General features: G+C 33.0%; 2 protein-coding genes across 4 annotated transcripts in view; both read right to left on the bottom strand.

The window, feature by feature from the left end:
• LOC130445133 (uncharacterized) overlaps positions 1 to 27,577 on the bottom strand; it is a 430,540-nt gene that overhangs the window by 386,960 nt on the left and 16,003 nt on the right. The window contains exons 1-3 of one of the 3 annotated variants that reach the window (XM_056780653.1): positions 26,348 to 26,393; positions 12,717 to 12,856; positions 9,126 to 9,204 (exon numbers count right to left, since the gene is read on the bottom strand). The gene's annotated coding sequence lies outside the window, so the exon portion shown is untranslated. Of the gene's footprint in view, positions 1 to 9,125; positions 9,205 to 12,716; positions 12,857 to 26,347; positions 26,394 to 27,577 lie in introns of those variants that run through there. The other 2 variants (XM_056780651.1, XM_056780650.1) reach the window with 2 other exon arrangements.
• On the bottom strand, positions 197 to 27,535 carry LOC130445184 (SAFB-like transcription modulator). Its single transcript, XM_056780724.1, has 3 exons — positions 27,281 to 27,535; positions 1,571 to 1,718; positions 197 to 1,509 (listed from the first exon to the last, which is right to left on the bottom strand). Exons 1-3 carry the CDS (start codon positions 27,533 to 27,535, stop codon positions 197 to 199), a joined length of 1,716 nt encoding a protein of 571 aa, XP_056636702.1.

Below are 27,577 nucleotides of genomic sequence, written 5' to 3' on the forward strand. Positions count from 1 at the left end.
ATGTTTAAAAAATCTTCTATAGTCTAGAAGCAATATTATAGTGAAAAATTTTGGGAAGTGAAATAATTCATCAACTATAGAATAACAATTTAATATTAAGACAAATTAAATTAAATCCATAATTTCTAAGTAAACTAAAATAATTTTAAACAGTAACTTGAAGATTTGAATGAAAATTACAAAAAACGAAAACTAACTACCAATGCTGATAATAAATATTGCCAGCTCTAGGAGGTACGACTACCGAGGATGATGGATGAGCTGCTGAAGGACCATTGTATCTCGAATTATGGAAATTGTTACCTTGTATGACGTTATTACGTCTTTGATCCTTCGGATGTGCTCCTACCCAATGGTTTTGCCCGTACACGTTGGCTTGTCGGAATGGATAAACTGCAGCAGGAGCTTTCGTTCCATCAGAATAATATGTTTGACGACTTGACGCACTACTCACATTTCCAGATCTCTTCGATATCTCGGAACTAAGATTCGGAGGAGAAGGAGTTCTGTCTCTGTTGTAATTATCGCCGCGTTTGAATTTCTTTTCTTTGTATGTATCGACATTTCTTAATCCTACAGGACTTCGACGTCTTGGACTCGGAGATCTAGTTCGTTTTGAAGCTCTTTCGAATCTGATTTCATCTAGTTTGTACTTGAGGTTATCTTTTAATTTCTTTGTGTCTGATAACTCTTTATTCAATGTCATTCTATCGAGATCCAATCTGGATTGTTCGATTTTTTTCATCTTTTCGAAATTTTCTCTGTCCAAATTCAAACGTCTGCGTTCTTCACGATTCTGATCTTGAATTTTTTTCATTTCTGTTTTTAGTTTGCTATATTTTTTGGATTCGGCATTGTAGAGACGTTGCATATTGTCTAATTTTCTTTCCAACTTACAGTTCAATTGATATAAAGAATCTATTTTCGATCGAAGCATAATAACTTTTTTTTCATAATTGATTTCGCTTGCTGGTGGTGATTTTTCTGATGATTTTTTTGCTTTTCGATCTTTATGCATATTATCTTTTCTATTATCGGCTTTGTTTCTAACCTTCTCATTTTTTTTGTTCTCAATTGATTGTTCAACTTTCGATCTTTTTGATCTATCAGTTTTCTTCTTACCGGAATCTGGGGTTTTTGCTATAATATCAGGTCTGTTTTTAGAAACAGTTAATTTGATATCGTGAAAAACGGTGTTGTTGAACTCTGATGCACATTTCGATGCTACTTCTGAATTCTCCATCAATACAAAGCCGTATAAGCTCTTGCCATTAGTTAAAATCTTTGCGGATACTACTTTTCCTAAATTATTGAAGAGATTTTTTAGATCAGCTGCCTTTATGCTACGAGTTATGTTGGATACCCAAATTCCGTTGGATTTAAAATTTTTATTTGCAATAACTTTTTTGATATCAGTTTGTTCAGATTTAGATTCTTCAGTTTTATTCTCATCTAATTTTATTGTTTGCTCAGTATTACCGACATTTCCATCGATACATAATTTCAAATCTATAACAAACAATTCATTGATTTTTTTTATGTTATTAATAAAATATCCCATGATCCCTACCATCACCGTTGTCCCGAATTTCGCCATCTTCCGTATCTAATTTGAACAGATCAACTTCTTGTTGGGTCGAAGATTCCTGTTTTTTGGATGAATCCTGGTTCAAAACTTCATGTGGCATGATTTCGATAGAGAATTTTCGATAATTAACCTGAATACAAAATAATAACAGTTAAAAACGATGATAAAAGTAAAAATTTATTTTCAAATTCCTCCTTTCTAGCCAGGTAACAATCAAAATCTTGATACACTCTCAACAAATACGTGGCGATGAAAAATAACGTTAAAATATTTGTAATGGGGCAGCGTAAATTATAAGTAAATATTTTATTCTCATCAACTTCAGAATCAGCTTTTCCTTAACAAGTTTCTTTATAATAAAATACAAACATCATTTATCTTTTTTCGTTTTTGCTCAGAAGTAACAATATATTGGTACCCCTGAGAGTTAGTTCTAAATGACATACTTCGCTTAAATACGAAGTTTATTTGGGCGAAACTTCAAAAAAAAAATGGAATAAATATATATTATCCATTTCTCTCCATTCTTACGAGTATTTCCTTTTATAACTGCCCTGACAATAATATCCCTATATTTCGGAATTATTAGTATTTTCTGAAAATCGAATTCCCCATTCCTCCATGATTGCTCTCGTAGTCTTGATAACTGAACATGTGTTGAGAAAAACTGCAAAAACAAACCAACCAGCGATCTAAATACCAAAAACAACCTCCAGAAATTCATAAAAATTATGTGACTCTATCTCTCACGTCATTTTCGTCACTTTGAGAATCTTCGTCCACCACTACCAGTTTCTTCCTCATTTGATTCGAACAATCTTTGTTTTATATAAAAGTCCTTTCAACTTTTTATCGCATCGCGAAGAAGAGGTAATCCTCTCGAACGAATTTCCTATGATAACCTTCCAAATCAGAGAAACGATTGGCCTCAACAAACAAACTATCTAAGCAATGGAGAATTTGTTATTGCTTGGAGACTGCTACAAGATGAAATAATTCTGCTTTGTGTATTTAACTTGATGGATTTTCATCGTTCAATAATTATGTAGTATCATGGATTGAATATTCAGGAAAACTGGATCGCATATCTGAATATGTAGATAGCACAATAACAAAAGAAATCTCGGTTTATCAAAAGGCGTGTTTCCAAAATTTCTTCTTCGAACATAAAAAAATATCAGAAGCTGTTCTTCCAATTCAAATCCACTACATCACTGCTTAGTGTATTGTTTTGAATTATGATTGTCTGTTTATTTTTCTCGCCATATCTTCTTCTTAGTTCATTCTATTGAACATATTGAATGTTAAGAATTACACCTCATATATTTAAAAATTACAAACAACTACTTTCTTGACCATATAGCGCAACAAATATCGAATTTAATCCCCTAACTAATGGTTGGCAATTACAGATATTCATAATCTATGGATCTCATCAGCACAGCAGCAAGGAATCTCGTTAAGAGTAATAAAAGAAAAGTACACACAGTAGCGGAAGCCAATTATTTCGTAAGAATACAAGTACCGAGCAATCGCAATAATTGCGAACCAAATGCACAATTTTTCTGCAGCATCTACGATTGTAAATGAGTTAAATCTACCAACACTCCCATACATGGTGTTTCAAAAAAGGTGATCTTGTCTCTAGGATAGATATAAAACTAAAAAATATTTGGGGTTTGCTCAGTAAAAAATCCACTCTAACCGGTAGATCATCTGGCAAGAGCTCTAGGAGTTGTCTGTAATGATAAGGATGTAGCTGTTGATCTTAAGTATCCTTCAAGTAGTTGAAGAAGATGTATTTGTCTGTCTTGCCACATTCCTTACGCTAACTGTTGGAATTTGATTAAGTAAATGTAAAATCATATTTTTTGTATGAAATGGTTCTTGTTGGTCTTGGCCTACCGGAATTTATTTAACAATATCTAATTTAACAAATAACAAGGTTACATAAATGTAATTATTATTCACTCAACGTTATAACTATCAATGAATGACAGTTTTTAATGACAAACTCAGAGAAAATGTTATTGCTGTGTAAAATTCAAAGTTGAATCATCATGGGTACTCAGCTATTGGGGGCTTTAGTATGAAACAAAAAACAGTTTGAGTCCCAGAACCGTAATACATGATCCTCAAATTGTTGTTTGTTGCATACTAATGCCTAAAAACCGAATTAAATACAAGGAAAAAACATTTCAGAAATGATTCACTTACATAGGAACTAGAAAGCTCTCAATCACAAAAAACTGAACAATTTGAATAAAATGTACAGTTCTATGATTTTATAAATTTTAATGCATTATTTCTATAAATGCCTAATGACGTATGAAAAGCCCTGTGTTAGCAACCCCTCACTTTTTTTTAAATCTGTGTATTAACAATAAGCAAAAGCGCTGCCGATTGCCGATAATCACCTGCTGTTAAATCAAATATTATGGAGTATTGTTTCCGTCTCCAAACAATATGCACTGTTGGTCAGTTCTAATTTCATAAATTCGTACAACTTGTCTTCAAACAGTTGTGTGCGGTGTGAATTATTCGATGATCTTTTGATTATTTGATTGGAACGTACTTTTATGAGGGTATGTCTACTTAAGAAACGTACCTGTACTAATGGGAAGCATTTTTTTAATACAAAAGCAAACAATGACAAGAGGACAAGGTATATATAGTTGAGGTGTATCAACCTAAAACACGGAGATTTCGTTTATCAAACAAAATCTGTGTAGTTGAATGATCTGAAAGAACGCATTCGTAGTATTACATCAGCAACAATTGGGGTGAACTATACAAGAGTTTTCTCAATATGGTTTGCAGCTTGCGTGGATTCTGTAGTAAATACTTTTGACCACTTGAACGCTGTATTTTTTGTTCATTTTTTCATCATTCAGACTCAAAAATGAAAATGTAGCTAGAGAATCTACCGAAATGGTAGAAAAAGAATTGATATAAATCGAGAAGAATGGTAGTAATAGGGAGCTGGAAGCATTGTGGTTATCTTTTAGGAACACAATACTAACAGCTCCAAGAAGAACGTGTGGTGTATAGAAAGTTAATCATAATTAAAAAGGCTGTGAGAGGAAAGTGAAAAATTTGGTGAAAGTATCGAAACAAAATGCTTGGAGAAAGATTGGAATTGAATAGTAAAGGTAACCAAAAATTATTTTAAAGAGTGCTGAAAAATTTACGAGTAAATAGAATAACTCACACGATGGCAACCAAGAACGAAAATGGAGACATGATTACAGAAGAAAAGAGTATAATAAAACGGTGGGAAGATATAATAAAGAAAGAAGAAACTATAGGACAAAGAGATAACTGCAAAAAAGACCATGAGGAAAATGAGGAGATAACAAAAGAAAACAGTAAGAAGCAATTCATTCTTTAAAGAACGGAAAAAGTCAGCGAGGATAAAATAACATCTGAAATGTTGAAAACAAAGCTTGGGAAGTAAAAATAATGTTAAATGTGTAGAAAAACGTTCACCTCGCAATTTATTTTTGATTTGCGGAAATGAGAAGACAACTTTGGGTGCCAAACAAGGACTGAACGGCGAATGACCCATCAATTCGATGTTTTAATTGTTTTGGTTCAACTGATGTGTGAGAGTTCGCATTGTCGTGGTGGAGAATGATTCCTCTTCTGCTTTTGGTTTCGCTGATTTTTTCGAAACCCTAAAACCCTTTAGAATTGACAGATCTATCTTGCTCTAATGGACCTGTGGCGACATATCTAGTTATTTCGTAAAAGCCGGCGACCATTTGCTTCGAAGTGCTTCGTGTTGGATTTGACTCGTCTTGAAAGACCCATACAGTCTATTGTTATTTAGTTTGAGATTCATATGCATAAATCCATGATTCGTCACCTCTCATAATCTTATAGACGTCTTTTGAAGCACCGCGATTCAATTTCTTCAGTATTTCTATGCACCAATCAACACGAGCTTTTTTTGTGCGATTGTCAAATTATGCGGTATCCAACGCGAACAAATAATTTCGACAACGTAATGACAACCTTAACGAAATTCATCCTGTAGCTAAGTGCGACCTAGATTGAATTCGGAAATCCAGCGAAACATGGTGGCTACTATTGATTTAATCCACGTCGAAAGTCATAGAAAATCATCGCACGAAAATTTTCACGATTAAGTCCATTTTTTGGCCAAGATGAATGATCAAGAATCTGTGAACAACTCAAATAGCACTCGTATGATGCCGGATTTGACATATTCACATCAACCCTCGTATAGTGATGAAAGTATGCAAAAAGATAAAAGAAAAGATGGTAACATGCATCCTCGGACCAACAATAGCAGAAAGTGGGTTTGTGGTTTTAGAATAGGCCGAAGTACACAACATTTTTACAACAAAAAAAATAAACTAAGCTTTCACAGCGAAAAGGAGTGTGCATTTCTCATTTATCGATATGGGAAAGGCGTTCGATAGAGTTCCAAGAGCAAAAGTTTGGGAAAGGTTACGGCGGAGAAAAGCTAATAAAAGTAGTAAAAACAATATACAAAAGCAATCTTAATAATTGTGTTATAAGCAAAAACTTAAAGTCAAACACATCCACAACAGAGGAAAGATTGAGACAATGAGGAGGATTAAGTCCATTGCTTTTTGTCGTATTTATGGAACATATAATTAAGAGGTACAAAGAAAAAACAAAAGTCATGTGCTACCTGTATTATCGTATTCTCAATAGAATAGCACCTAAGTTTGACAAATATGATCAATACTCTTTATGATGGGATAACTGTATGCAGTGACTTATGACTAAACAGTAAAAAACCTGCAAAGCCGGAGTTTCAATTTTTATACTTATCCATTTCCCTTTCAGAAACTAACTTTTTGTTCTCAATATATTTCGAAATTTATCGCATCAAGTACGTTGAATCCTCTTGAAATATTCAAACAAACTTTCAGCAATATTCATGTACGTAATAAATCCGTATTAGAATAATTCAAACGTATTATTGGGATTCCAAGTTTTCTATAGTGGAAAGTTTGATGCTACAGAAAATGAGTATTGTTTCCCATAGTTGCTTATATTAATTATATTCATTCTAGATCCAAATTATTCATTATAACAAATAATTTTGCAGACATATTTTGTAATTGGAATCTACAATACAGGCAATTTAAGCTAAAGTAAAGGTTAACTATGATTTCTGTCTATAACTTTATTCATTTAAATATTACAGAAGCCAAAAAACATTTTAGGGTCCGCAATTTTTCAACTCTCGTGAATTTTTGGCTACGGATTTCAACACAGCCCCCAGATTTTCTCTATCGAAATTTTTATTTTCAAATTTTGTGGATTTCATAACAAATTTCTACTACATAGATACAAGATTTCTATTTTCAATATTGAGAGACTTATTCGACAACTAAACATGTGGTGTATATGGAGTATTTCTAGTAGAATGAACTAATTAACTTTACTTTATCTGTACATTTCGCTTATAATGCATAAACTCATTTTCTATAAATTTCTAGAGCTTCCTCGAACAGTCTAAATCAGTCATGATGAACTACAATCATTTTGGAATTCTCCAAGAAGAAATTTCTTTAATTTCTTTTTTCTTAGACCCTTTGATATGCTTATGTATCTAAATATTCTTGATTTTAGGTCTCTTCTGCTTTAAAATTAGTTTTTTTAATAATTTTTGGAAGAAAGATCAAATTTGTCGTTTCGACTTTTCTTTAAGTCTTTATCAAAATATGATATTGACTCTGACAATTTGATCAATAGATCACCTTCATCAGAAATATCAAAATAAGAATAAAATCAAAATAGAAAATGTTCTAATAAGAAAAAAATGATTTTTCCTTATATCTTAAATATGCAGAAGTATTTAATCAATCAAATTATATGTAGTTTTATTAGAATTTACAAAATAGAACTATAAATTTTACTTAAATTATTTTGGTCTTTATTATTTATAGCTTTTTCGTTTTTATGAATATAAACCATTTCTGAAAATTCTCTTTTTCGTGTATTAGATTCCGTTCCCAGAATTTTTGAATCTTTATAATCGAATTCAAGTTTTTTTGATATTTCATGGTTCGTTAATGTAGTTTTATTTTTTTTATCGTATTGATGCCTTTTTAGTGTATTTTCTAACTATTAAGAGTTCTGCCCTATGTAGACAGCGTCACAATTAGGCAATTAATATATAATACTACTTTTTTGTTTTTTGGTGTTTTGGATTTTAATTTAGTGAAATATTTGGATAACGTATCATGTTCTTTATGACTTATACTGATATCATATTTATTAAAATAATTTGATAGTCCTTGTTCATATGGTAAGAAAAAATGTTTTATATTTTGATGTTTCGTTCCTGTTTTGTTTTTAAATTGATTGTAGTGTCTGTTTATCCTTTTCTTGAATATGTTATTTATAATTTTTTCCGGATAATTATTTTCTCTAAATGCAGTTTTTGAGTTTTGAATAGCTAAGCATCTAAATTCAGGATCTGATAGTTGGATAGATCTATCGGCCAAACTTATTGTCAATGATATTTTTGTGACATAGGATGACATGAATTGAAGTTCAAATATCTTTATGACCAAGTTGGTTTCGTATACCATTCTGTATTTATGTTTTTAATTTTATACAATGTGACATCACAAGTATTTTATGATAAGAATTGAATTTTTTATTTATGTTTTCAATTTGATTCTTTCGTACTCAGTAATGCAATCATCTACATATCGGAAAAACATAGAATATCTATATCAAGTTTTTTAAGGACAGTTTACTCGAGATTTTCCATCACTAATTGTGCTATAACACTTGAAATTGTGCTATAACACATAGCAACACCATCAATTTGTTTGTATATTTCATTTTCATATTTGTAGTACGTTGTTGTTATCCAAATATTTCACTAAATTGAAATCTAAAACACAAAAAAAAAACAGAAGAAGTAATATTATATATCAAGTGCCTTGTACTAATTGTAGAACTCTTAATATTTAGAAAATAGACTAAAACGGCATCAATACGATAAGAAAAATAAAACTGCGTTAACGAACCATGAAATGTCAAAAAAAAACATAAATTAAATTATAAAGATTCAAAAATTCTTGAAACGGAATCTAATACACGAAAAAAAGAATTTTCAGAAATGGTTTCCATTCATAAAAACGAAAATGCTATAAATAATAAAGACCTAAATAATTTAAGTAAAATTCCCATAATTTGATTGATTACTGCTATATATTTGAGATATAAGGAAAAATCAATTTTTTCTTATTAGAACATTTTCAATTTTGATTTTATTCTTATTTTTATATTTATGATGAAGGTGATTTATTGATCAATATAAATACGCAAATTGTCAGTGTCAATATCATATTTTGCTAAAGACTTTTTGACGCTTTTTTGATATCATCATATTAAAAATATTGAAAATCATTCATTGAATTTCCAGCATTATATCGTTGGCCTATTTTATTGTTGCCTATGAATTATATTAACAATAAACAAGGAGAGGATTATCAATATTACTTTAATAGCTACATACTTATAAGAACTGTAAATCTTCCTACTTCCTGGATGGAACGTAGAACTTTCTAAGTTCTAATGGGTGTTTCTCATCAAATCTAGAACAAAAACAAACGAAATTATTAAATCACTGATATGAACCAACTTACTATTAGCGGTCTGTTTTATAAAGACCAACATACGATTCAACCGTAGAGGTACGCCGCTAAATTGTGGAATCAGCATCACTAATTTTCAGATTATGCTAACTTGGACAAAAATAATTCCACAAAACTAACTTAGTAGCAGTAGATGATCGAATCACATAATCGCTTTGATGAAATTATCAAAAACATTAATAAATATTTTTCAAAAGAATCTATGCACTACTTATTGAATAGATAAAATGTTTCCACGGAAATAGATAGGGTATCGAGGAGCAATAAAATGACTCCATACGATTTGTTTCATTTGGGCCTACCCAGGATAAGATAAGATAAGATAAAATGAAAAGTAGCGCTTTTCCTGGGTACATTAGCACAACTAATACTTAGGTAACACTAGGGGCTATAGTGTCCAGCAAATCACAGAACAGACTGCCTACTTACAACAACTTGTTACTTCATTGTTGCAATTGTTCAGTAGTACAGAAGTGTTTTAGATTTATTCACATACATATTTTAATTTTTGAAATGTGTGTGCAAACGTTTTTAGTGTCAAATTGTGATCAGGCAAACAAAACATATGGAGGTGAATTTTTACTAATCTATATACATTTTATAATCTATATTATATACAGAGTGTTCCAGGGCTTGATGCCAAAAATTCGGGAGTGAGTAGATGACGTGAAAATAATGATGTGGCAAAAAATTTTGTTAAATGCCTTCAAAGATGCGAAATCAGAACTTATATTTTCTAAATTATATTATGAATTTGTACTAGATTATTACGTACATCTATGTAGTGTGTTTGAAGGAATAAATAATTCTACACTCTATCTGAAGGCCAGGGGCGGTTCATGACAAATGGTTAACACTCCGCAACTATTACAGGAACAACCTGTACAATCTAATGATAGCAAAAATGAATTTTTTAATCGAATTTTCATCAAAAAGTACTCTTTATTCAACTCGATCAAATTTATCGTTTAGATCGATATACATGCCAAGGAAATCGTTCGCCATAGAGAGATTGTTTAACACCGTATTAATATGGAAATGTAGAAAAATTTACTTGGTTATCATATAAAAACAAAAATAGTATAATAAATGTTCAAAGTGGGCACCTTGTACTGTTTACGGATGATATTTTTTTAAACTTGCTTCCAAGATTCTACCTTATAGCATCACAATGAAAGTTTATTCTATCGATTATTTCGTTCGTTGTATGTACTGGTGTTGTATATACCTCAGTTTTCAAGATATCCTCAAAAAATTAAGCCATTTTATTTAAATCAGGGAATCGTGGTGGCCATGCGAAAGTACATCATTTAGGAAGTGGGAAGGGGCTCCCTCAGGCATGCACCACATGTCTGCGAAAATTCAGAGGAATATCACTTAACATAATTTTGGAGAAATTCTAAGTATCACTGTTCTTATCGAAAAATTATGGACCTACTAAATTATTATCCACCAATCCTGCCCACACATTAACACAAAATCGATGCCCATTAATCTAAGTTAACGGAATTAATAAAACCGTCTCGTGTGAAATCACCTTCATCAATAAACAGCAATTTTCCAACAAATGTATAATCAAATGTATTTTCAATAAATAATTACAATTTATATTAGTTTTCTTTTAAATGGCTTATGGCAAACGGTTTCCTTGGCATGTTCAGGGTCCTTCACGAAGAGCTGAATCGATGTGCATATGGTCAAGTACCTACTGCGACTAGTGTTCTGAACATTTTCTTGCATGGGTTTTCCGAAATGCTCTTTTCAGCTAAATTAATTTCAGTTTCCTGAAACTAGTTATACCAGAAGTGGACCAAAACTTCCTTATTTTCAACGAAATGCTATGGTTTCTATTAAAATGTTGGAATCTACGCAAAATTTCAATTCAACTTTATTTAAGGCATAGCATGCCTAAAGTCCACCATTTTTTAATTATTTCACATTTGCGAAATTTTTAGACACATGCAGCTCTCCACCAAAAAACTATTTTTGGGATTTGGACAAATAACACTTACAGCTTTCAAAACCTGTGAAAACCTTGACAAATATTTATATAGGGTGTTCAGAAAATGATGCCGAATTTCGCTATCTAAAAACCTCGAAAACTTAATTTTTTCAAGTGGCAACACTCATTTTTCGTTTTAAATTAAGGGGACTTCTTTAGTAAATTTATATATCTCAATTTAACGGTTTTTGTAGAAACTTAAAAAAACGGAAAATTTCATGGTTTTCAATTGTTACCTGCCGATGGCGAACAACGAATAACAAAAGTTAACGTATTAAAAATTAAAATACTCTAGTCGATTAAAAAATATTTAGTAAATGTTCGAAATGGATACCCCCATCTTTTATGGATTCTTCTTAAAAACCCGTGCTGAGTAGCGTTTCGAATTTGTCTGTAAAAAGTTATTTACAATCGCACTACCGTCTGGTGGGGCTCCGTCGTGCTGATACCAAAGCTGATTTCAATTCAGATTTAGTGGGTGTCAATAAGTTTCTAATATTTCCAGATATCTCTTACATGAAATAAACAAAAATTTGAAGTAAAATTCATCCTCAAATTTAAATAGTAAGATTACCATTCAAATTTTCCTATGTACCACCAGCATACTTTCATTTTTTATTGCAGTAAAAACATTGAAATTCCAGTACCCTTGAAACTGTCTTTCACATCACTCCAATAATGGGAGTTACGCCGGTTAAATATTTCATTCTTCTTCTTCTTCATACAAAACCGGTCGCCAACCATTATAGAGAGGAATAAAGTGCAGTCACTACGATTTCCAGGACCGCCGTGTACTTCTGTTTTTACTCTAAAGAACGACAACTATGCGACAATTGATAAAATCTTGTTTATATCATTTTCCGTTAGTGAGATATGCCCATATGTAGCAGCCCTGTATATGTCGTCTTTTGCGAAGCATCAATTTTTCAACTTTCCACTAACTGTAACTCGAGCATGCATGTCATCTATTAATGAATGAGGCTTACTCCCAAAACTTGCCAATTATCAAATTTCCTAACTTAACCAAATTACTTTTCGTCGAAAGAGTAAAGCTGATCAAATAGCCTTCCTAGTACCTGACTGTGGTGGATTATATAAATTAACCGACTAATCCGGTTTTCCAATTATCACCTTAACAAACTTATTCCGAACGAGGATTCAAAATCGAAATGAGACCAGGTATTATGAAGATATAACGTTACCGCTAGAAACAAAATTGAATTTTGTATTAAGTGGATTTTGTTACAAGTTTGTATAATGAATCTTCGTACTGGAACAAATACTATATTATTAAAGAATTTCTAAACGATGTATATTCAGTTATAATATTGTAATGTTTTTCCTATTTATTTACACATTGATATTCGTGGGGTGAATTGAGACACTGTCTCTTACGTTCTTAAATTATTTAAACACTATACACTACAATAACTTATGATAATTCACTTACCACTATCACTCTACTCACTACTAATTTATTTAAAATCTTCGATTACTTTCTATTTCGGTCTGTTCATTACGAGTATTTAGTATAAACTGAACTGCTCTGAACGAACCCGCATATATATCCAAATGAAATTCTCAAGAATTCTAGAAAAATAAAAAACAAAACAAATGTGTAAATAAACCGCTTGCTATAACGGACATAAAAACAAACTGATTCCGCGGTTAATAAAACGTAAGTCAAAGGTACCGCGGCCGCCTTCGCCAAATTTTAGAATTTCAATACATTTAAGCAGGATCGGCTTTATGTATAAAGATAAAATATTATGTTTCCACTTTTCTTTAAGTCTTTATCAAAATATATTGGTGGACAGTGTATCTACTCCAAATTTGATTAAATTGCTTACAGCGGAGAAACGATAAGAAAGAATGGTTATTTTTACTTTCTTAATATCAAACCCAAATATTTTGCAGGGCTTGATATATCTATTCACCGAGTTGGTCAATATCTACTGAACAATTTTCGTACTAAAATTCTTCTGTCTTCTCCCCATTCGAGTTAATAACGGTCGATAAGTTTGATATTAAGTATTTTCTGTAGTAGACGGGGATCAATAAAGTGTTCCCTAAGATGTCCAGATCTTAAACCTCTGATTTTTTTCTATTAGAAATCAAAGTTTTACGTGGATAAACCGCAAAATATGAGAAGTTCTAAGACTGAATTTAATAGAATTATTCCGAAAGTTATACGTAATATACCAGTATGTGAAGAAACCGAAAGTCAGCATTTTGATAATTCATTTCAGCTGAATTAATAAATGATATATTGTATCTCTTAAATCTAAAATTATTATCCCTGAAAAATTTATAATATAATCATCATTGGTCTGCTCCGTTAATTATTTGATTCTGTCATTGTAGGAAATTGAACACATAATGCCAAGAAATTATTGATATAATAAGGTTTTGTCAACTTTCAGTCAATTTAGTGAACGAGTTAAGTAGTAACTCGGAAAGTTCTGAATCGGAATTGAAACCCGCAACTCTACGGACCGTTGAAATAAGATTGATTTTCATTTGATTCAGAATTCTTAATAATGGTGTTTATTTCAAGTCCATAGGATTGGTATTTACAAACTTACAAAGTTTAGGAGTCTGAATATATTTTATACCGCCCGAGATCCGTTCCATATAGGTACTACATCATCAGTGCCAATTGTGTAGGAGAGTGGCCTATTTCAAAAAATGTTAGAGTGATTTGTCGCTATTTTGACGACAAAGAGTTGATTTGCTGATAAAAATAGAGTCCCTTTTCATGAAACAGTGTTCCTCTTATGGTTCCCAAATTATTTTCCCTTAGGGATACTTAAAAATACTTTATTTGGTGCAGTTATAGTGGTGTTGGTACAATACAATATTTATAACGAGCCTTTGCCGATCCAGGCTTCGACATCCTAACAAAAAATATGACTTATACGGCTCGAAGCGATAGGATGGTCAAATAAAACGTGGTGTTGATGCTGCTGTATCTTAACGAGCGAAACTTGGCGTTGATGACGTCGGCAAGCTATGGGGGCGGAGTAAAAAAATTCTAATTTTAATGAGTGCTATAGACATGCGGTAAATTGCAAAATTTATGTTACAGCGTGCCCAATCATTTAAAAACATAAATCCGACATCGTATCGAAATTCATCAACATTTTTATTTTCTTCTTTCTCTTATTTAAATTTATTTTTCACTTTCATGACCACTTCTCCCCGTTTTAGCGATTTTTCACCCTTTGGCTGAAACATATTTCAAATTTTCGAACGAATATCGTTCGACGCTGCTTGTTCTTATGATAAAAATCTCTAATTAATAAAAATCACATGAAACGCTTAGGCGGATGACACATTAATTCAATGTTTTTATTGTTTTTTGGTTTCCATGATTTTTCCGAACACTTCCGTCCAACTAATGATGGTATGTCATTCAGAATGGACCTTTAAACGTTGCTCTAATAGAACGGTGACGATATGTCCAGTTTTTACGAACAAACAGGCGACAGGCTTGGTGTGCTTCGTGCGCGAACAACTTTTGTTGGATTTGGCTCGTCTTGTAACACCCATACAGTTGATTGTTGTTTAGTTTCGGGCTCATATGCATAGATCCATGATTCGTCACCAAGTCTTTTTTAATATAATGACATAAGCGTTGCCATATATCAAAATTTAAGTAGCAACCCTCATACCTTCACATTCGACAACCGTTGCGCATATATTCCTAATAATAGATCTGTCGTGACTAATTTCAAAATCGCATTTTCTTGTGAAAGCTGATCCGGCACCTTGGCTTGAAGTTTTAACGTCAATAGGGTGTCATACGCAGAAACCTAGTCCGGCCAAAACGTTCATCCTGAAGCAATCCTTTACTTAGTATTGCAGACTTAAAGTTCCTCGTTTACTTTTCTCTGTCAGTAGTATAGACCTCGAACTCCTTATTATTAACGACCTCATGCGCCATTTGGGCGGTGTCCATCAATACCTACAGCCTGTGTCCAAATTCCCGCATTGCCATTTGCTCCAACCTGCAATGCCTTGAGGAAATATAGTCTATAAGACGCCACCATAGATTTAAATGGTATCTTAAGGCTGAAAGTTGGATTATTCAGTAGACAAGGTCACATGGACCCTGTTATAGTAAGAAACATCTTCAAAATATGCGCCGTTGCGCTGTATACACTGTTCGTAACGGTGTCGCAAATTTTATGTCAAATTAGAGAATAAAGTAGTTCTGCAGAAGACTGTAGTCTTTCTCCTTCACCATACACACTAGGTGGTAGGTATTTGGTGGTGTAAGATAAGGTGAATTTGATGGATAATTGAAATTGGAAACTTGGGAAATTATACGACCTCCATAAGTCGATTGTCGAGGAGTAGCGCTGGTCGCCTCGTCATGCTGTTATCATTGATTGTTCTATCCAAAAACTTCAATTGCAAAACCTAATTCATTTTTCTCAATTACTGGTCTACCAGAACTCCTCTTCTGTTAACACAATACACCTAACATAACCTTTTTACAGAAAATTTTTTCGTCACAAACTCACACTTGGTCCTCCTTATTTATCATTTCCGCACGAACGAAAACAATGTTTAACGATAAACTTTTTTGCTCAGTGGTGAGACACTTAACTATAATATACATACACATAACAACGTTCTTTGCATAAGCATAACAAGAAAGAGAAACAATATTGAAAATTATTTTTGTTAGCTGAAAACAAACGAATTACTTCAGAAAAAGTGATTTAGAAAACCGGTAAATAAATTAAAGCAAGTGGAAGTGAATTGTTAAAAGATTTTTGAAAAAAAAAACAAAAATACATAGATATTACTATCATTCAATGTCAAAACTAAATTTTAATAGAAATATGGGAAGAAGATATCATTAAATCATTAATAAATAAAATGAGTTTTCATGCATAGCATGTAGTAGTCTTATTATTTCGTTCTGTAGATTTCACTAATGATATTTTCTACATAATACATGCTATTTCCATTTCGTTAAATTTCAAATTTGATATGAAACATTACCAACCGACTGAAAACTGAAACAGCTTTACTCGAGGCATGGTTTTGAATAAATCGATTCCGTTTAAGAAAAATCATTCGACTGTCGTTTAACATGGAGAACGTGAGAAAGCTGCCGAAAGATCTTTGCGAGTTTCAGGAAAATAGTTCAATCTCTTAATCTCAATCCTACGAATTTGATATGTCATTGTGTACTCACAGTTGTTGAAATCTTTTGATTTCTCTTGAAATACCTACATAAAAGTGTAAACGAGAGATACTAAATCAAGCTGAAATTTTTAAAGAAGGAAATGTTTTGTCATGATAAATCGTTCTTCATTAAAGTCATTTAATAAATGACATTGAAATTGAAAAAAAAAATGTTAAGAAAAAGCACCAGGTTCATTCCAATTTTCAATGAAATTCAACTGAATAGATAGAATATGAACATGAATGAAAACATATTTGTTCAGATGTCAAATTATTATTGCTCAAAAAACTCATGTAGTACATGAAAAATGGAATAAAAGCCATGGATACGAAAAATGGCTTTGGTTGAATACAAAATGATACACACGACAGATTGTATTGAAAATACTTGGAATACAAGGATGGTTCAAGAAGTATTTAGCCCGATGTAGAGATGGCGGTAGTTTCTTGAAAAATACCACTGTATTAGAAAGTACACAATCTATAAAGAAAATATTTCGTATTTGAACACGCCACGTTGATTTGTATTTGTTTGGCAGCCAACAATAGTGAACGTTGTCAGTGAATTTGTGAACATGGATAAAAATGCTCATAGTTATGTGATACAATACTTTTATTCGAAAGGTCTTAGCCCAACCAATATTAAAGCTGAACTAGATTCTACTCTGGGTGAGACTGCTCCTTCATTATCAACAATAAAATATTGGGTAGCAGAGTTTAAAAGAGGTCATAAATGTTGGAGGAAATGCACAAACCAGTAGTGGATGATCATCAACTGAAAGTGCGCGAGCTAGCATATATAGTAAGCATTTTAAAAAGTGAGGTGTATCACATATTAACTGAAAATTTGAACATGAGAAAGCTGTGCCCAAGATGGGTGCGGCGTTTGCTCACAATGGAATAAAAACAGCGTCGTGAAGATATTTCCATCGAGTATTTGGCAATGTTTTACAGAAATAGAGCCGAATTTTTGCACCGTTTCATAACCGTCGATGAAAAGTGAGTCCATCACTTCACACTCGAAATAAAAGAAGAATCAAAACAATGGACTGAAAAGGGAGATCGGCTCCAAAGAACTCCAAAAACAAAATTAAGCAAAAATTAGCCACATTTGGCTAAGAACAAAGTGTTGTTTTATAAAGACAATGGATCCCAGCATACACATCCGTTATTGCAATGGCCAAAATTAATGAATTGAAGTTTGCATTATTGCCGTATACCAGCTATTCCGTCAGATTTAGCTGCCTCGGATTATTTTCCGTTTACATTGAAAAATAAATATATTTTTTCTCAAATTTTTTTGTATTTTCCAGGTACTTTTGGGAACATCCTTGTATATGAAGTATCAATAAGTAATTCATATAGGAAGTGATTTCTAGAGTAGCAAGATTAGTCTAAAGAGCTAAAGACTAGTTAGATAGACACTTAGATTCAGTTTGAGGTACCAAGTCCTCTCAAACTCGCACTTATTTCCCCTTTTGAACAATAGAAAAGCAGAAATGCAGCAATCTGTGAACAACGATCGGATACGGCGATAATGCTATTAAAGCCGAATTAATGACAACTATCAATTCACAACAAACGAATTACATTCAATACTTTGTCGATGTAAAGACCTGCAGGTGCGGTATCAATGGGAGCCCACAAATTAACTACTCGGCGCATTTGCCTCGAACTACAATATATGAAGTTACAATCTAAGAGAGGAAAAAGAAAATTTAGATTTCTAGTAAATAGACGTTATCCATGTTAGAATAAATAGCAACTATAATGACAGTTTCAAATCAACAGTCACTTTCCAAATGTTTCCATTCGTCAAATATCAATGATTTAGATCCTTCAGTAACTGATGCTGGACTGGACAACGATAATTTAACACCGTACGTTCATTATTTGAGCAATAGTTCTAAATATAATAAATATAATAAAACTTTTACGACCGCACGTAAATGGTTTAAATAGAGAATTTGTTCAAAATTCAAATTATGATCTTTCAATTTTATGTTTGGCGATAGGAGTTGGTATGTACGTGTACGTTTATTTCCAAGTTAAGATCTTCAAAGTGTGTGTAGAATTACAACTAAAAAATAATGACTACATATTTTTTAATTTTGTAAATTCGAATTAAAAATGTGAATAGGGGATAAAAGTTTGTAAAAAAAACTTCAAAATAAGCTATAATGAAAGTGTTTGCATACAAATTGACAGATCTGATGAACATAAATCGATTATCTTCATTTGTTGAAAGAAAAATCAAAGCTTGAACCAATCTAGATTTTACGTCATTATGCTAATTGAACGTTACTCATCAACAATTTTATGATAGATACAATGCACCTAACCTCACGATTAACCGATATTTTACTTTACTTGACTGCCCTCCGAGGGTTGCTACCAAGTTTTGAGATAAACGAATGAAAACGAATATTTATAATTGGATATGGCTTTATTGTTTTCCAAAATATTCTCTATTAAGATCAACACACTTTTGTATGCGTTTGAACCAATTGTTGAAGCATTTTTTCCATTCCGATTTAGGTACCTTCAAAACATGTGATTTGACCGCATAAATCGCTTCTTTGGATGTAGAAAAACGTTGATCTGACAATTAATTTTTGATCTGCGGGATTACAAAGAAAAAATTGAGTGCCAAATAAACATGACAGATGTTTTGAGTATTCAAACACGTTTTTGTTTGAACTGAGGTGCGAGAGCTTGATGGTGGATAATTATCCATTTTCTAAGATTGGTTCCCCAGTTATACCGAGAAAAACAAGCAAACATTTGTTTCGAAGTGCTTCATGCACGAACAACTTTTGTTGTATTTGACTTGAAAGACTCAAATAGATGATTGTTGTTTTTATTGGGTACATATTTATAGATCCATGATTCGTCACCTGTCATGATCTTATAGACGTCTTTTGAACTACCGCACTCGAAACGAGCTTTTATTGAGCGATTGTTAATTATGCGGCATCAAATGCGAACAAATCTTTTTGACAGCCAAATGAATGAATGAAGTATACCTCAGTTTACGCACAGCATCGATGTTTTCTGGCACATCACTTTGGACGACCTTTCACGAATCTCATCCTGTGGCCAAATACGATCACGATTAAATTCGAAAAACCAGTGAAACACGGTGCTTCACCACCAAAAGCCGAAGCGAATTGATCGACATTGATGTTATTTTTCGACCAAGATATATGTTTATCGACTCACTGCTGTTGGTTTAATCCACGTCGAAAGTCAAAGAAAATCATAGCTAGAAAATTTTCGCGTTTTATTTACATTTTTAGACCAAGATGAATGTTTCAAGTAGGCTGTGAACAACTCAAACAGCACTCGTATAACGAGTATGAGTACGCTCACCACTAAACATGTCAAACTCGTATTATCTGATATAAAATTGACAATCATTGCTTATTATTATTTATTGAAAAAAATACCCCAATTCGATTTTTGCCTGAAAATTCGAAATTGAAAAACAATTGATTCTGCCCTTAAAGATTATACGAGGGCCGTTTTTTTCAACTTCCGATCGCACCGTGCTGACGCTACGCGGGCAGAAGAAAGGGGGGCATGCGCTGTAGGCGACTGCGAAGCTCTCTTACTACATACTACGCCATTGCTGACATTCAGGCGTCAGTCAGCGTTGTGCTACAGCCACATAAACATGTTCGCCAATATTGATGCTCAAAGTGTGAATTTTGAAGTGTGATTTGTTTTCTACATGCTAAAGGCAATAGTGCTGCAGGAATCCATCGGAGAATGAATCGTGTATATGGGGAAAACTTCATGAGTGATGGTGTTATGCGTGAATGGTGTAGAAAGTATAAAGATGACCATAATTATGTCCATGATAAAGGGGGCCAAGGACGCAAATCTATCGTCTGAGATGACCTGATTCAACAAGTTGACAGAATGGTTAAGTGTACTGATAATAAAATTATTGTTTTATATGATCTTGTCTTTTATTTATAGCCTATCGGAGGTTTAAAATAAAACGGCCCTCGTACATTCTTATTAGATTAGGTTGTAACGTCATTATGGTTGTTTTATTTTTCATAAGGTTTGATCGTTCACTCAAAATTCTATAAAAATGCGACAATTGGTCTCAAATGTCGTTTTCATTGGGTATTTATGTAGTTAGAAAATTACTTATTGTATTTAAAAAAATACCAGTCGAATACTTTATAGTATTGTACTGCATCTTTAAAAAATTTGAAAAATCAATTGAGCTGTGTATACACTATAGCCAATTAAAATTTAGCCAATTTCGCCAATTTCACAAATCACCCTCTAAATTAATAAAGAAGAGGAGTTGTCACTTTTTAGTAGTTACATGGTATCCCTGAGAGACTCTACATATAGAAGTATAAAGAGTTCCTCATGACTCACCTTGTATAACTAGACATTTGTTGCAATATCAACTAAAGCAAGCAAAATTTCAAGACCCACTCTCTTGACTGCTGATTCTCGCATTCTTTCTAGCAACAGTCGCTCTAGGGCACCAAATACAAGCAATTTTATCTGTCCCATACATCCAAAATCATATTCTTTTTAAAAATTCCAAACAAATATATTTCAGAAGTTATTCTCCTGATGTATATCGTCCTTATAATAAAATTGCACAACGGGACTTTCGTTGATGAACAGCAACTGGTCGATAATGTCCCCAGGGCGGCATATAATTAGTTTCGTTCAACGTTAGCCGTAGAATCGCGGCATCTGCGGCAGATGTACGTATCATTCGACTCGGTTTTATTTCCTCGCGATGTGCTACGACGAATCCTCTGACTTATGGTATGTTCGCTTTTCCACAAGTCCTAAGGGAACGGCATCCCCTTTACCGCAAGTGCTAGGCCGCAACACGTCTTACGCCATCTAACCTTGTACGTATATCCTGGATATTTAAGAGTCTTTCGGTTTATGGGTCATTTACAACGGAAAGCCACGTTATTTTAATGGAACTTCGATTGTAATTAAATTGGCCAAACAATAGCAGAGATTTTGAACGAACTTCTTACTTACTTCTTTAGAGATTGACATAGGATTAAGTTTTTTAACATCAGATAAAACATTTGTTACATTTGATAGGATTTTCAAATATGACTCAAACTATTTTCGTTATTATATTTTATATTTTTTAATGTATGATCAATAAATTTGTCTCCTATATTGATCATTACCACCCACATCATTAAGTCGCAATTTCTCCAATTACCTCGACTTCCATATTATACAAAAAACATTCTAAGTTTGGAATATCAGTAAGAGCAGTAAGGGATCGTTAACAAAATATGTACTTTTTGTCCAACTAAATATAAAGCATCGCCTCTAAGGATTTTCTGCTCCATGATTAATGGTGGAACGAAAAAATTTTCGAATTCCGTAAAAGTAGCTTTAGAATAAGAAGATTCGCCTAACCTACCCCTATGAAGCCCCTCCCTAGACTTTGAAGCTAAGCTAGAGCAGTATAAAACTTTCAGGATACCTCTAAGGAACGCCATCTCAAGCAATAGGAAGGAAGTGATGAAATGAGTGAACAATGATCCATGGGGACAGGATATTGTGTTGAAGAAGCTGTGAAGGACAGATTCAACAGCAGACATACATGGGGCAGTGCATTTAAACACCAACATGATTGGTCGAATCACCCCAGAGAATTTCTGAGGTCTAATTGTCATGACAGCACTTGAAATAAGTTACTTAGGGGTGACGTTAGAAGTTTTGAGAACACGTCAGGAGGAGAGGTCGGAAAAGGCCACATGATGCATACTATCAAAGCCATATAGGGCTAAAATCTGGAGAGAATCAATGTGATTTGAAAAATATAGACATAAGGTTGAGTATGAGCAGCGGCGGGGTGCCGCAGCACTTACTGCACCGTATCGGCTCCATCCATTCCACCAAACGAAATAACGAGAATTTATCGCCGCAGAAATCGACAATTGCAACAAAGATGAGAGAGCAGCTGGATAGACCCACAGGCTAATCAAGAGCGTAAAGGACTGGACAAAAAGGAAGCATGATGGCGTAATCTATTACTTGACGTAATTCCTAACTGAACAAAGGTACTTTGGAAGAAGTGTTCAATGTACAAAGTTAGACAAGTTCATGCATGATTATTTGCCTCCTCATCGTCACATAAAACACTCACTCAACATAAATAATGGTACCAATATAGAAAACTATTTGAAACAACATGCGTTTCTTAAACGTCAGTCAGAGGAATATATAATTAAAGAGAGAAGCTGGATAATGTTATGATGGAGGCTTTCGATATCGATCTCACAAGAATTCAGCCGTTTTTATAATCTAGTCAACTACATAATTTATTTTAGGTTATCTTAACAATGGGAATTATGCACGCTTGTCAGGCAACAGAATAACACTCGATGCAAATTACAGGTTCATTTTTTGGTAAGTGTACCAAATATAAGAAAAAATTTCAAATAATTCACTATTACGGATAATAATTTTTGTACCATAATAAAGACACCTACATTCCACCGATATTATCACAAGGAATGTTGCTCTCTAAATTTTAAAATGGAAAATATACCTCACAAAGAATGAACATTAACATTACAAAATAAATTCAGAACAACGAGGAAAGGCATTTCTATATTTTTACCGTAATTAATCTGCAGGGTTGTTTTAGCCGTTCGTCGGAATTAGTAGATGCTCTATATAACTGCACCGACAAGACAAGCAGATACAGTAAATAAAATATACAGCTCTACACCACCCTAATCAGTTAGTACATCAACAACATATAAGCAACAAAACCAAAAACAATAAATTTGCATAATTCAGTTCCATAGATAAAGTATAGTATTCAAGTTGTAACACGATCCGATTAATTCGTGTTCGTTTTTTCTTAATGTTCTCAATGTTAGTTCATGATAGTAAATTAGCAAAACATTGACCCCTTATTCTAAACAAATACATCTTTGTCATACCATTATGTCATTATTGGCCAAAATACACGATTTTTACTTTCATTGGAGTACATTTCCCAGACGAAGTTCATTGTTTCGACTGTATCTAAGTTTCTAAGGTATAATGATACACCCAAGTTTCATGTTCTGTGACATATCCAAAGAAAAAATTATTTTGTTCGAATTTTTAATACGAGCGATCTATTGACCAGCAATAAGTAACCGCGGAATCCACCTTCCATATAACTATGAAACCTTCAATGCATAACATTCACATAACTTTTTCCGGTTTACTCAATTGTTCTTTTCCAAATTTCCATATTCAAGTTTTTCCACGTGAAAAATAATGTTCAATCAGTAGAAATTATTTTTTTCTCCATATCCACAATGGAAAAAGGTTATTCACAAAAGTATTTGAACATTAAAGCCTTTATATATGTGGTCGGACTTTCCTAGAGGATGAATTTCGTAAAAGTCATTCAAAATTGGCTGTCGTGCCAGAAAATATCAATGATAAACCGATATTGCAAGATCGTCAGGACACATACCGTTAGATCGAGGTACACTTGGGCATTAGTTCCACTCGCATACATTCAATATTGCATGAGTATTTGGCTGTCAAAAACATTTGTTCGCGTTAACGCATAATTTGACAATCGTTCAAAAAATTTCGCGTCGATTGATGCAAAGAAATTCTGAAAAAATTCAATCGTGGTACTTCAAAGACGTCTATAAGATCGTGACATGGATATACGACTTCGAAGCAAAATGGTCAAGTGTTTTTTCAGAATAACTGGAAATGTCACCACTGTTACATTAACGCAACGGTCAATTCTGGATAGTACACCAGCATTTGTACGCCAAAAGTGTTCGGAAAAATCAGGGGAAACAAGTTGCAGAAGACGAATCATCCCCAGTCCCAGTTTGGCACCCAACGATTCCTTTTTATTTCCTCAGATCAGTCAACGTTTTTCTACACCTGAAGGAGTGGGTTCCAATCACAGGTTTTGGAGGTACCTCAATCGGAATGGAAAAAATGCTTCGAACTTATGCAAAAGTGTATTTGTCTTAATGGAGAATATTTTCAAAAACGCTTCAGCTAAATCCATTTATACATATTGATTTTTATTCAAAACCTAAAAGTTGAGAGATGCGTTGAGAGATTGTCACTGAAATTTCAGCAATTTTTGATGCTCAGTTTCTGTTTGACAATGGTATAAGTAAGTCACTGTGAATATTTTTTTAAAAATAAAAAAAAATGAGTAATGCGGTATGAAACATATTGAATGTTATTCCAAGTTAAAGGTTTGTACTCCTTTTTCCACAACGGCATACGGTGAGAATGAAACTTAGAGCAAATTGAAAAATAAATCGATTTTAAAGCTGGTATTGCATTTTCAAGGTATTGTGATTCTGACAGTTATTCTGTTTTGTTCTATGTTTGCTCTATACTGCTCCAAAATATAGCTTTAAAAAATTATTGTTCACGCGACAAATAATTTTTAAACCTGCATCACATTTTTGATATTTCTGGATTATAACCAATGTTCTGAATTGTTATAAATTTGTTCTAAATTGTTCTATAATATTGTTCTTGAAAAAAAAATAATTCAGAAATTTCAAGAAAATTGATTACATTATTCATCTAATATGTCACTACCACCCCAATTTCGAGAAATCTTTATTAAATTGTGTGTTTTTCCTAGATTCATTGAGGATTCCCTACTCTCTTTTACAAAAGCTCGCTCTATTTTTCAGAAATTTATTGAAACTTCAATTTCAATCAACCGCTAAAATTGTAATAATTCGAAAAAGCGCTGCTACAACTCGAAAATTAGAATTGTTTTTCAATTCTCTTTAAAAGTTTTATTCTCGGCCTTATGCCGCTCTGGAAAAAGTAGAATAAACCTAAAAAAACCAAAAGCAGTCGCAAAAGTCTAGGAAAAAGATAGAATAACTCATGTAATAGCGATTTCTCGAAAATGTTGTGGCAATGGGATACTAGTTCAATTATATAATTCTTTTTCTTAAAATTCCTAAAAAATATTTTTTTTGGAATCAACATTCTACAACAAACTTGTTGAAACAACTCAGATCAACGATTATAATCGCGAAAGGATAACCCCAAGGATAAACCACCAGATTTGGTAAAAAATGGTATCTATGGAATAAGCTGTAATGATTGCGATAGAAAGTATTTTGGGCAGTCTAATAGACCCTTTAAAGGCCGGTTTATAGAGCACAAAGCTCAATCAAAATACACAGACCTTAAATTGGATATTGCTGAGAAAATTGCCAGTTATAATTATGAAATGAATATGTAAAATAATGTAAAATACTTTTGGAATCATTGAAATTGTAAAATGAAAAAACAGTTTACACAGGTTACGCACCCCACTTTAAAGTTTGGTAGTTAAGGGACGAAATGAAATTTTCCGCGGAAGAGATTTTTCCCACTGGAATTATTTTTCGCAGGAGGAAGTTCATTGGTGGGAAAATTTAGTATAAGTAGGTAGGTGAAGTTTAAAGTTAGGTTTAAGTTCCAGCCTCTGAAGATGGTAGCTTGGTTATCGAAACGCACATAAGACAGTGTAATTGTGAGTGTTAGTGTGAACAGTGTAATCAGTAAGTGTACAGAAGGAGACAATGAATGTTGAAAAGTAGAAATAGAAAAATCACGGCAACTTTTCAGACAATTATCGTATATATGGGTAACAAAATCTTCAGTTACAATACTCTATTTCTCCCTAAAACCTCAACAGAATAGTATATTTTTTTGAAATATTTTTATAGGCTCCCGTTGATTTTTAAATACGTAGGGTTCAAATATCTAAGGATTCCTTTTTAAGTTAAGGTCCTCCAACTTGATCGGTTTAATCCCACATATATGTTTCTCGATATCGAACTCAATCCTCCTTCTATTTGTACATACTTGTACGGGCGTGATCGTGTAACAAAGGGCTCTTTGTATTTCTCCGTTCCAAAAATTCCGATGGAAACCTCCAAACACCCATGTGTGTATTTCACTTTACATGCAACGGGGACTGTTTGATGCTACAAAAACAAATACAAATTGGTTAACCAACAGTAAAAAAAAGGAAATCCGATAAAAATGCTGAAGGTTGGAAGGCTTGATTTCGTTTTTTTTGTCACTGCTGATTGATGACGGTATACGGTTAACAAGAACAAGAATCGATAACTGTTATCTTTAATCAGTAGAGAATTTGGTATCGGCTCTTAATAAACCCAAATTAGCACATGTTTATTAGAGATATATACTGAATATGTAAAGTGAGTGGAGTACTAAAAGAAATATTATTTGGGATATTTGGAGCAGAACATTTTTTATATACAAGGAAGACTATAGATGGCGTAATATTGAAATTACCCAGTCAAAAAGCATATTTAATTCACTAGCGTGTACATACTGGTTTCTAAAGTTAAATCCAGTTACATTTTGAAGTTTTGCATATTATGTTTTCAATATTTTAATATGAAAAACGAGAGTTACCTGTTGAAATGGCGAATTGTGAATCCCCTCCCATAAAGATAAATGAATAATTTTTCTTGAATTTACTTGCAATATCATCATCGAAGAGATAATAAAACCAAATGTGTACAATTTGTTGCAAAAGCTTCTAGTAAGTAAGGAGGATCTTAAAACGTTTTTATGAACAACACACCAAAATCCTATTCAAACAACAACCAAAGGACTTATTGATGAAGAAATTATATTTTTGGTAAAAACTATGGATATATGCAAGAATAGAACAATTGTCATTCTCGTTTGAAGATCTAAATATCTGCGTGAATTTAGGAACGAAATAAATATGAACTATAAGATTTTTTATTCAAATGAGATTACCACAGGCCATACTGTAAATAAAGTATGGGTAGACAAGGATATCTGCCAGAGAAACCCAGTACTTTCCGGTAAAGTTGGACGGAGTAAAGTCTTCTGTCCCCTATTACATTCGACTATGTCCCGAACTTCTATAGGTTGTAATGTTCGAAAAAGTCCTGCCCTGGTAATTGATTCCAGAGGTTTGCACTTTTCCAAAGAAAGGAGTCTCGATATATTCTGAGGTTCTGGACGTCTGTTGGTGAGCTCGGTATTCATGAGCACCGTCTGCCTGTCCGAAGCTATTGCGGATTATAGCTT

The sequence above is a fragment of the Diorhabda sublineata genome, chromosome 6 (assembly GCF_026230105.1).
Source record: "Diorhabda sublineata isolate icDioSubl1.1 chromosome 6, icDioSubl1.1, whole genome shotgun sequence".
Classification (NCBI taxonomy): Eukaryota; Metazoa; Arthropoda; class Insecta; order Coleoptera; family Chrysomelidae; genus Diorhabda; species Diorhabda sublineata.